The following is a 12405-nucleotide window of genomic DNA, read 5'->3' as shown; positions in this document are numbered from 1 at the left end:
AAAGTCTGTCTGGCTGTTGGAAATGAGGGACTCTGTACAATGTCTGTTTAATGAGAAGCAGCTGCCACAGCGCAGGGACATAAAACATGCCTGTAAGCAGAGAAGCTTGGCAAATAAGAAGCTGAATTCAAAAGATGCACTGTCATTTTCTGAAAACAGATGCCCATCTCAATAAACAGCCTCAGCAGGTTCCCTTCTCTTTTTCCTGGTGGCAAACAATTTTCTGACTTAATTGTAAAGGCAACATTCTCAGGAACCTGAAAGGATATCCCAGAAGGTTTGTGGTTTTGGCCTTGAGATATGCAAAAGGTAATACAGCTGAACAGAGATTCTTATGATTATGTTCTACCTTTGATCTGTGCCTGATGGACTTCAGGGATCCATTGGCTTTGTTAATTGGTTGGAGCAGTTATCTCATGGGCAGCTTAATGCCACGTACACCTAGCACAGAGTTTGCCACACATCCCCTGAAGTTGTTCTCCCTTGTCTCAGAGGTTTTTGGAGCTCATACACCACGTTTCTGAGCTCTGACAGCTGAGCCTTACCTCAGAACGTAGGAGGGCCTCAGCAAGCATGGATAACTCACAGACCTTGCAAATTCAACTGCATCTCTCTAAAGAAAGGGAGGAAAAACATGCTGTGAACAAGAAAACATTTTAAAGTCATTCCAAAATTGCAATTCTAACTGCATTTGCACTTTATTAGCAATTAAGATGAGAGGAAAGAAGTTGGAGACTGCAGGCTGCACTGAGTGTAACGCACAACTTCCTGGTTTCAGAGCTGTCACCTTCACACCTGCCCTGTCCATAGAGCTTCCCTGGCAAAAAAGAGCAATGCCAACACATCTCTATTCTTTTGTAATCTCCACCTGCTAAACAGCTCTCAAGCAGGATACCTAGACCAGCCTATCAGTGGTGCTAACTTCTGCTGGGTATTTACCACAGTTGTTGAGGTGATTTAAAGACACTTCCCTTCCAGTTTCCACCCACTGCCAGTGCTGCTGCAGCATCACTTTTTACAGGGATCAAAAAGTTCTTCAACATGGGCAGTTAAAAACTATCAAATGCCTTCAGAATGTCGAAACGCATCAGTGACTCAGTCCTTCCTGAGCTGATGCACATCCCAACCCCCAGCTGCTTCAGCATTTCCCAGATGCACATCCCAACTTACCAGCGTGCTGACTGCCTTCCAGGGAGCCTGGGCCACGTGCAGCTCATCCAGGACAGCTGAGAACATGGAACGATCTTCTGCCTGGTCAATCTTTAAAGGATCTGTGCCAAGAATCTTCACTCCATTCTGGTGCAGTGGTACTGCCAGGTTGTTGGGAATCTGCCCACCTACAGAAATAATGCAGCCACTGCATCCCTGTTGGAAGGCAGAAAGGAGCATGGTCATGTCCAAGTTATCTTAATAGGAAGAGCTGTCACAACAAAAATCCAGTATTTAGATAATGTCCCTTCAGATTGCTGTGACCAAAGACAGATCATAGGGCCACAAAGATGATCAGAGAGCGTAAGCACCTCTCCTACAAAGACAGGCTGAGAGACATGGGGTTTTTCAGTCTGGAGAAGAGAAGCTCCAGTCAGACCTTATTGCAGTATTCCAGAGCCTAAAAAGAATTTACTAAAAAGAGGAGAGTAACTTCTTCCATGAGCAAATAGTGATAGGACAAGGATAAATGGTTTTAAACTGAAAGAGGAGAGACTTAGGTTAGATATTAGGAAGAAATTCTTCATTCCAAAGGTGGTGAGGCCCTGGCACAGGTTGCCCAGAGAAGCTGTGGCTGCCCCTGGATCCCTGGCAGTGTCCAAGACCAGGTTGGATAGGGCTTGGAGCAACCTGGGATAGTGGAAGATGTTTCTGGCCATGGCAGGGGGATGGAACTAGATGATCTTTAAGGTCCCTTCCAACTCAAGCCATTCTATGATTTTATCATAATTGTGCTGATCCAGAGGCACCCAGGCTGCTGTGATTTGCAGTGTGCATCCTCCCCAAACCAGAAATATCCTCCTCAATATCACTCAAAACCCAGTAATAACTGGAGGTCAAATTCCCTAGGGAGCCAGAGAAGTTTGCAGCTTTCACATCAACCCATGATTCCCTAAGTCCTGCTTGGACTGCCAGCTGTTACTTTGTCTGCATGTCAGGTTTAGGTGCTTCTGCTTTCCCACTGAGGACAAAGCACTGAGCTGACACACATTGCCTTGCTTTCCAGGGGAAGAGCACCTCACTAGGAACATGCATTGCACACCAACAAACCCCAACACTCTGCCCCATGGAGTCCAGTTCCCTTCCCATGTGGACATGGGGACTCTCACTACAACTGAGCATACCCCCAGCCCCGTTTGCTGTGGCCTTTGGACCCAGCAGAACGAACAAACAAGATGCTGAGGTCTTCTTTCTTTTCAGTCTAGCTCTTGGAGAAAACAGCCTACCCATGCTCATGGTCAGAGATTCTCAGAGGAGCAGACGTTCGTGTAAAATCTTTTTTATTCCAGAGATGCAAGGCAGTAACCTCCAGCAGTGAGGTAATGGGAAACAACTGGAATTTATGGTTTTTTTTTTTCCTGCCAGCACTGCTACTCAATAAGCAAACCACCTTTCCTAGCCCCAGGAGCCAGTCTTTAAGGAGTGTAACAAAGCTAAGCAGAGTATAAGTCAACAGAGCCCAACACTTCATACAGTCTGCAAAGCTATGGATACACTTAGCCCTTTGTTTTAATCAATGCTCCTTACCCCTGACTAGCTTCTCATTTCTGGCAGTGCCCTGGATGGTAGCAAGTATTTCAGCAAACTGTCATAGGTGCTCATTTCCACACAGGTTATTTGTAAGCACTCCAATTCCAGAGGTAGATGGGGCAGAACAGGTGGCCCAGCATCCTCCAGCCACAGTGGAGCATTTCAGATCTGGCACTGGGCAGCATCTCATTTTAAGTGAGAAAACAATAAACAGTAAATAACAAGAGACAGGTGATCCTGCTTGCTAACACACACCTTTCTACAGGTGCAAATATGGGCTTTTTTTCTTTTTTACATAGAATCCCTAATGCTTTCAAGTATAATCTAGTCAGGTGTGAAAATTTGCAATAGAAGAAAAGGCCTTAGAGTACCTACAACAAAGAGCACTTTAGTTTCAACTAAAAGATGGTGAAACTTTGCCCAAAGGACAGTCTGACCCACAGAACAGCTCCAGTGAAGGGCTCTTTTGAGTCAAATGTGTTTTACAGTTTTACACTCTTCTAACAAATGAGAAACATAAAGCAAGTGATCCATGGTTTGGCTCTAAAGGATAGAGGGACAATGCTCTTTTAATTTAGAAGTGTTTTTCCTGAAGAAGGTCAGCCTCACTGGCCTTTCTGGAAGAGGAATTCCTTCATCAGGGACTGAAAGGGATTTGGAGTGGCAGAACTGTAAACTGAGAGCAGAATGGACTATAAGTGACTGGGCAAAAATAGATGATAAATGCTAGTATAGCCTCCACTCAGCTTTGATGTGGGAACTTCCTACCATAATAAAGATCCAACCATCTGGCATTTAAGCAGCACTTACTTTCCCAAGGTTATTTGCTCAGCAGGCTAATATACAGCATAAGATGATTATTTTCTTCTTTGCCTTTTTTCCTTTTTCCTATGCAGTCACTTAAGGGATGCCATGATGCTGCTGGCCAACAGCAACCATCTGAAGAGCTTAGCACTGGCAGTCAAAAAGGACAGGGGCTGTGCCCAAAAGCAGTTGTCTCATGACATCAGAGCTCACCATCTCCAGCTTGGAAGAGAAATCTATGCCTTAGTTCTTCCAGACCCATTCAAAACAGAGAAACTCCCTCTAGTCCCTGGGTCCTTTATCATCCCACAAGGATAAGAACCAGATTGTGAATAAGCAAACCCTCCTTGCAGCTTGGAAGGAGGGTAACAAGTCAAAATAGCTTTGTTTCCAAGGTCAACCAACATCTTAGTCTATCCTTGACATATGTGAAATGTGAAGCATCCCAGCTAACAGCTTCTCCTCAGCTGCTGCTCATTTCTGCCTTTAAAACAATTCTAGTTTCTGCACATCTAAAATCCAAATACTGCCTACATCAAAGCTGGGATAGAATTAGGGACTTCAGCCCTAAGGAGAGGGAGGAGATTCCTTTTTCAAGCAGATAGCAAAGAATCATATACTCATTCTTACTCAAGAAGAACCATAAATTGAATCTAGCTGCTGCTTACTTCTTTACTTTAAAATTCTGCAGTTGTTTCCCAAAGCATGTTCCCACCCAAAGAGCAACCACTGTCCTGACAGAGAATACGACTGCTCCTCTGAGAAATGTGGGCAGGCAGAAAGGGACCCCACTGCATATCACTTTGTCATCAGCCATATTTTAATTATAAAGAAAATTAATAACATCCTTGCCACTAGACAGCGTTAAAATACACGCAATACATAATCTAGTGAAAGAAGCCTAGAGAGAATTATTTTCCCCTTTATAACAAAAATTGCTCTTTTTATTACTACCTTGCTGTTATGTCATTAGTAATAGAGCTGGGGTTTCTTTTTCCCTGAGTTTGAAAACAAATTAGACCATTAAAATTGTACCTAGGAGCCTCTTTTACTTTTATGAATTGTTTCAGAATAATCTCCGAAACAGAAAAAAGAATCAGTAGAGGCCCTCAAGCAGATAGATATTAAAATAAAAAGGAACATCTTCTCTGGAAACAAAAAGCCAATAAATCTGAGGGAAGGAATTTTATTTATTTTTTTAAATTATTGTCCTCACAGACTACCACCTAACTCTGCACATTCACAGTAAATTAAACTTTCCTCCAATGAGCAGCTCTGTTATGCAGAGCTCAGACTCTGGTGAGTCACTGCAGCTGTGAATGTCAACTGGAGGTTAAAGAGGACACAAGGAAGAGAAAGGGGGGGGACAGCTGAGTGCATCCCTGGGAGAGGGCTGTGTGAAGCTGTGAGCATTTCTTAGTGGGTAGCTTGCAGCTGTCTCAGTGCTGTTGGTAAAGTGGCTCCTTGATGCAGCCAAATTTATCTAATCAGAAAAGCAGGGACAAATCAGTGCACCTATTCACTTGGGCTTAACAGCTGCCCAAGCTCTGCTGCTAATCCTAACAATGTTTAGGGAGCTGAAATATCATCTCTACTAAGGGCTCAGGGTTGTGTCCACTGTTTGCTGAAGTTTTTACATACAGTTTGCCAATGATCCATGACTTTTCAGTTATTTCCAACAGTTTATTGAAACACCAGAGGAGGCAAATGACCAGGAGAGGTTAAAAGAACAGTCTGAAATCATGGCACTGTTCATGCTCTGTATATGAAGATGGGAGAGATGGCAATCTACAGGATTGGTGAAGGATCTCAGAATCAGACTAATTTTTAATTTTATCTTTTCCTTAGGGGCTGAATTCCAGCTGCATTTGCCTAAGGAAGTATTCTGTTAACAGGACATTAGCACTCGGCTCACGCATTTTTCTAAAGAAATGACATATAATAATGTATCTTAGACTTCACTTAGCTGGAGGTCTGGGCTCTGTCCCCAGCTCTGCCCAAGTTCTTTTGCATTATTCTGTGGAGGCCTATCTACTCCTCAGTTTCTCTACTTGCAAATGAGGCATAATAATACCATTACCTTATGTCATTACTGAATAAAAATGGTTTTACTGTTTGTATTTACTATCCACCTTGGGAATTATTAGAGAGTACAACACTGATTTTGTATGTTTAGGCTCCTTCTCTGATGGCTTTCACACCTCCAGCACAAACATCAAGCTGGTTGTTTTCACACCCACACCAGAGTAGCAGAATCCTCTGCAAACTCTGGGTATGACAGGATGCTGCTATTAGACCTGGAGATCTGCATTGCCTCCCATCAAACTGGCCAAGCCTTGCTCTGGCAAGCAGGATAAGGCAAGTTTCAGTATGTATTCAGTATTCTTTTCACATATTTTTCTTACCCAACTTGCTAATTACTAGCACTCCATGTGGAAATGAGCTCCCTCATCACCTAGCTCTACCTTCTCTTTGATCCTGCAGTAAAATTAGATGTTGTATTTCATCTGTGTTATTTGTCTGACAAACTGTCACACCAGCTTCCTCCACGCCCCTGCTCAGACGTTCAGTTTTATTAAGTAAACAAGAGTTCAGTGCTTTTAGAACTGAGCCTCATGGATAATCCTAAAGCATCCAAAATCAGCCTTTAAGAGTCCAGAGAGCCACCAGAGTCATTTGGCCTCTTGAAAAATCTGTTTTCCAGTAGTAGTCTCTGTTTTTACAAAAATTTAAAGAGGTAAAACAACCTGTACAAACAGGAAAGTATGAACACGCAATGTAAAAATGGTCCTCGACAGTATTTTGCAAATGGCTGAAGAACAGAGCCTAGAGTCTGGGACTTAATTTCTGATGTGGTTTGGCCTGGTTCCAAATTTGGGAATGAGAAAAACATGGCCACATTATAAAACCATTTTAGAAATTTGCACCCATTCACAAAAGAGATGAGCTCAGATCCTCATATACCAGGAAAAGGACTCAAGAAAAATCACAAGTTTAACATGATCTGTGTTCTGCAAAGTTGCTTCTGCAAGTTACATGGCCAACTCATGCTGAATTTCAGGGTAGATGAAGTTCCTGAAAGCACCTTTAAAAACCTCAGCAACAAACACAAGATGAGTGTGTTATCCGCTAGAAATCAACATTTTAAATATTGAGGCCAACTGTTTACATTACATACCCCTTCATCATCAAATGTGTCTGGGAATCTCCTCCATCTCTTAGATCAACCCTTCTGATCACTTGAAAATTGCTAACAGACCAGTGCAATGTCCAGATCAGGAGCTGGACCATTTTATGGTTTGATGGCAATTCCAATGCCCCTCCCTGGTCTGCCTGCCCGTATGCTGGACCACATCCACTTGTCAACTGTACTGCAAAGCCAAGCCTACAGGTTCTTGAGCACATGTTGGTGTGATGCACAGAACTCCTTCAACTGCTCCAGGTGGAGGACTTGTGCTTCAAATCAAGGATGTGCTTAACTGCTAAAGCCCAGCAGTGCAAGGGCAGAACAGTTTGTGCAATAAATGTCTGTGCAGCAAATTAAGCCTGCTTGTAAATATTGCACAATATGGCATCTTGCAAAATAATTTCATATTTATTTGGCATTCTTTATTGAGCAGCCTGCTAGGAGGATCAGCCTTGTGTAAAATGCAACATCGGGATGCAAAGCAAACAGCTTTTGCTCTCTCCCCTCGCCCCCAGCTGCTTCACAAGCTAGTGACAGGAATTTTGAAAAGTTTGTATTGCTTCGTGGCTTTTTATAGTGCTTCTGCTTTTCTTTACCTCATATTGGTAGATGTCCAGGATCCTTTCCAGTGACAGCTCCTCAAAGTACAGTCTGTCACACTCATCAAAATCCGTGCTCACTGTCTCTGGGTTGCAATTCACGACCACGGTCTTGTTGCCAAGCTGACGCAGCGTGCGGATACTGGAGACAGCACACCAATCAAACTCCACACTGCTGCCTGCCAGGAGACAGAAAAGTGGGCAAGGAAAGGAAGGATGCAGAGAAGAAAACATAAATAGATATTCTGAGCACTCCAGCTTAAAGAAGAAAAAAAACCAAAAAATAAGCCAGCATTGCCTCCTGTCAGCTCAGAGCCAGAAATGTAATTGTCCTCCCACAGAAATTAATTACCCACAAAGTGTGAAGCTCCAAGCACAATAGGTAAGTTGGCTCAGCTGCTCAGGAGTGACAGACCTCTCTAACATGTCTGTCATCCTGTGCTCATAAACACTTCAGCATGCTCTTGCTTTCCATCCAGTCACTGCTGCCTCCCAGCCAATGCACTCCAGGATAAACTAACCAGTGGGATAAACCGAGTTCCTGTTATTATAAGACAATGCTGCTTACTCCAGGCAACACAAAGCATTTGCATAGATGTGGTGATAGAGGACTGAAGTGGTTTTTACCTTCCAGAAGAGCTAAACCAACAAGAAAAGAATTACATCCCAGTGGGTTTGACCTTCCTGTACACTGACTCCAGGTAAGGCAGATCAGAAGAACAACACTTCTACAGCCACTCCGTGACCCTTGGATCTTGCTTTAAAGGCTACAGTGACTATGGCAACACTGTGGGACGAGCACATCCTACTGTCCAAACCTTGAGTAAGCACTTGTAGCCATCTTGAAAGGAAAGAGGCACAGAGGAGGCGTGGGTGAGCACCCAAGGACTTGGTGCCTGGCCTTGGGAAAGCTGCTGCAGCTCTCAGGAGTTGGGCAGTGCTGCAGGCTCCAGGGAACACTTGAATCAAGACTTGTGCAAACAGCTACTACCCCTTACATTTCTATGCCCAAACATCCAAAACAAGTACCAAAAAGAGAATGATGCATAAAGAACATCATTAAATGGTTATGTTTACAGCCTACAAGAACACCTTGGCCTCATCATGCTGCATGATTGTTAACCACTGATAGTACTTTTGTATTTAATTGTGTGACAAGATAAGTTAGAAATTCAGTCTGTGCTTAATTGCTGCCTCCACCACCTAGTCACAAACTGATGGCTGGCACAGGTCATTCCTTGACAGGCACATAAGTTGTTTCCCCACTTCTGTCAAAAAAGAATCTCAAAACATGCCTAAGTTTCAGTTAAAACCCCACAGAAAAGAGAGGAAAATCAAATCTGACCCTGGATGTTTCCCAGAAAGGACACCAGATGCTCATTCAGTTTTTGTATTCCACTTCCATTACACAGGTATTTTTATAAGCAAAAGAAACCTCAACTTTGGAACACAATGGTCATCTGGAGCCCTCATCTGACTGCTTCAGATACAACCTGGGAAAACAGCTGAACAGCTGTTAAGTGTATTCCAGGCACATGCAGTAATGATTATATCCAAACATGGGGAGAAGGGAGACAGAAACTAAATGGTATTACTAGTAATGACTGTTGTAACATAACCAGACGCTGCTCCTCAGGAGACAATTGCTACATCAATACATGCATGTTTTTGAGCTCACTTTCACGTTTCAATCACGTTGAATCTATGTGCACACCTTAAAACTTACAGAGCACTCTGCTGGTCCATGCCAGTGGTGGAAATATATTAATACTGCTTTTAGGGCTGACACACAAACCAACCCCCTTCCAGGAAAGGAGATCCCCTCCTGGAAGCAGGTGAAGAGCGAGGATTGCCGAGGCTTCACGTGTGCAGGAGAGATGTGCCAAACCAATCACTAAAATTCAAGAGTGTGTAACTGCATTGACTCACATCATCTTTCTATTTGGCATATTAGTTTACAAGCAACTTCAAAAAACCCACTTTGGTTTGAATAATTTTCTCTCTAAACACAGAATACAGCGTGACTTTCGAAATGGCCTCACTTCCCTCAAATATTTTTATTTCTTTGCAGAAGTGTGAACATATGATTCAAATGCAATATATTTTCAACTACTTTAAAATAAAATTCATAAGGGTTGTTCTGTTTCTAACTTAAAATTTAGCTCTCACAAAGGAAATAAGAAAAATAATGTCAAGTGTTTAACTTCCATCCAAATCATTTAGCCTCTTCTCTTCTCTGGAAGAGAATACTGAGTTGATTCCACTGAATTCTGATTACAATACTGAAAGCATAGAGGAAAAGCACACTGCTTACTTGTCTCCAAAGGATAAAAAAAAGTGAGGAAAAAAAATGGCTATTGCATCTAGGAAAAAAAATATTTTACAGCTACAAGCAATGGTTTCCTCTAGCAGCCTTTATTTAGTTACAACCTCTTCCAAAGATGGTCTTGATGGATGTAATCAAAGCTGCAGAGCAGATGAGACCAAGAACAGACCTGCATGTCTATTCTAAGCAATGAGGAGTTTTAGGTGAACGCTGCAAAATGTATTCACGTACTTTCAATCAACTTGTGAAATACCACTGCCATCCTTTTCATTTTTTGTAGCCATGCCACATAGCCTGTTGAACAGCAGAATCATTCACAAAGAAAATAAGCCTAATCATGGAGTGTTGCTCCTGATTTCAGTCATCTCAACATTCACACTGGAAACGGAGCTCAAAAAGACACATCCTACAAACAGCTACAGGAGTGCAGCGTATGACCCCTCCAATGCAAGCAAAGCAAATGGATGAAGTTTTCAGTTCCAGCTTTCATCACCCATCACCAGTTCTGGGTGATGCAGAGCAGAAATATTTCTGAATAACAAGCAATTTTTTCCTCGTCAATAATTGCAAGCTATTTGGAGAGATCCACGGAAAGAAAAAGTGAAAGTCATCATATACAAAATTCAGCAGTCTGTCTATCCAATACTCACAGCCACAAGGAAACTGTTACTCTGTACAATGATCTGAGTGGGTTGAAAGAAAAAACAACATACAGAGAATTGCTTACACAAAAGCAGCTAAAGAGATGAAAATATTTTCAGAGTCATCTACACTTACAGCTGTAAAATGCATAATGACAATATCATCATGAGCTGGCAGTAAACAAGATAGGTATGGAAGCAACAAACTTCTATACAAGGTATGAGGTTCTCAAGACCTCAATATGTGAAAAAAGTAAGATTTAAAAAAAAAATCTGTAAAATTTTGTGGAAATCACAACTAAGTACCAAGTGAAAAGCAATAAAATTCTCCTGCTTTTTTTCAGGGCGTGAAATGAAATCTCCAAGTATAAAATGCAAATATTCTGTTAGGAATTGATGTCCTGCGAACTGTGCTCTGGAGGGTTTTTTCACCACATGAGAAGAGGAACAAAGGAACAACAAGAATATCTGAAGAAGGCTTGAGGGGACAAGGAGAACGGGGGAGTTGTAAGAAAGATTTACCTATGTGGTATGGTCCACAGCCCAACACCATCACTCCACAGTCATCAAATTTTACATCGTGTTCCTGGGAAGGGAGACAAGAAAGTCATTAGGATCTGTACTCCACAGCACCTAACTCTGTGCTTTTCAGAATAAACAGTTTCTGGTGTTCAGCACAAATCCAACAATCTGATCCTTCAGGGCTCCAGTCTGATCTTGCTCACTGCAGTGTAAATCAAGTGCACCTCTCCTGGAATTAGTAGTGCTGCACCCAGACCAGAAGAGAAACAGCACTTCTAATATGGGCTATTCAAGCAGCCTAAGGACCTGTGAAGTTTCATCTAAAAATAATCTTAGGATGAGATAAGGGAAATATGACTTCTGCATTCCCAGCACCTACCTGTGCACGTACAGGTGATATGTGACGGGCTCTTAACAACACAGGGGCATTAACACTAAATGCACTGGATCAGGATTGGAGCGACAGAAAGTTCCAGGCCTGCTGTAAGGGGATTTTATGTAAAATCATCCAAAAGAATTGCTATGGAGACCGAGGCATTTGCAAGATTTCCAGAAATACCACAGAACAGGGAAAAGAGATCAAACCAGACAGCAATGAGACTGTTGTTTCTGAGGGTGCCTACCTGCCCATTGTACGTGACGTAGAGGTAATTAGTCACCGCTGGGTATTCTGCTGCCAGGGTGTCAATCTGTACCAGAAAAAAAAGGGGGATTGTGACTTGGCCTGTGCAAGATCTTTCCCACATGCTGATTTTGGGGTTTTTTTCTTTTGCCTCTTTCCCTTTCTACTGCTGTTTCACTCCTATTATTTTCCCATCATATCTTTTCTCAAAAGGAGGTGACCTGAACTGTCCTGTGCTCTTAACAGAGCATATGCCTGGCCTTGCCCCGACCCTACAGTTCAGTCGACACAACACTCTACCATCTCTTTCTAAGCTGCAGTTTTAGCTCTGCACCTCTTGGGTGAAACACCTACACAGCCCAGGAACTTTCCCCTTCTTGCCAAGGCCCTCATTCTCTAGTTTGTTCAGTGGATTACACAGATTCCTCCAGGTCTTCTGTCCTTTACAACTAGGATGTCTGGAATCTTCAGGCTCTACTCTTGACCCCATCTGACTCCCACGCTGAATACAAACACACACATTTCACTGAGAAATCTTGTGGAGTGCTAGCACAATTACTATGTGTTTATGTTACAATATAACTCGTGCTTTGATAATTAAATGGTACACAAAGCAAGAGTGATTTTAAGCGACCCTTTATATGTAGTTTTCAACAATTTCTTATGTAATTAGTCACCAGACAGCCCAGAAGAATAATTTGCTCATGAGGCTGTTCACAAACTATTTGTGTCAACTACTCATGGCATGTTATACTCGGTAACCAGTCCATCTGGGTCACCAGCATCTGCTGAAGTATCCTGAATGAACATCTGAAACATTTCTACAGAGAATACTGAACAGGGAACAATATGCAGGCGGTCTTGACATGAATTTTTATATGCTATACCATTTAAAAATCTGTCCAAACTTCAAGCACTTCCAGGAATCCCCACTTGCTGTCCAAACCCTTGTGAATCATGGAGAA

General features: G+C 42.5%; 1 protein-coding gene across 1 annotated transcript in view; it reads right to left on the bottom strand.

Annotated features, from left to right (window-relative positions):
• Positions 1 to 12405, bottom strand: part of CPS1 (carbamoyl-phosphate synthase 1) — a 101492-nt gene that overhangs the window by 23093 nt on the left and 65994 nt on the right. The window contains exons 24-28 of the mRNA XM_068196475.1: positions 11442 to 11507; positions 10819 to 10882; positions 7327 to 7508; positions 1171 to 1365; positions 546 to 613 (exon numbers count right to left, since the gene is read on the bottom strand). Coding sequence (XP_068052576.1) covers positions 546 to 613; positions 1171 to 1365; positions 7327 to 7508; positions 10819 to 10882; positions 11442 to 11507 — 575 coding nt within the window. The remainder of the gene's footprint in view (positions 1 to 545; positions 614 to 1170; positions 1366 to 7326; positions 7509 to 10818; positions 10883 to 11441; positions 11508 to 12405) is intronic.

Source organism: Anomalospiza imberbis, chromosome 7 (assembly GCF_031753505.1).
Source record: "Anomalospiza imberbis isolate Cuckoo-Finch-1a 21T00152 chromosome 7, ASM3175350v1, whole genome shotgun sequence".
Lineage (NCBI taxonomy): Eukaryota > Metazoa > Chordata > Aves > Passeriformes > Viduidae > Anomalospiza > Anomalospiza imberbis.
The sequence above is the reverse complement of the archived record's forward strand: the minus strand, read 5'-3'. Positions and strand labels throughout refer to the sequence as shown.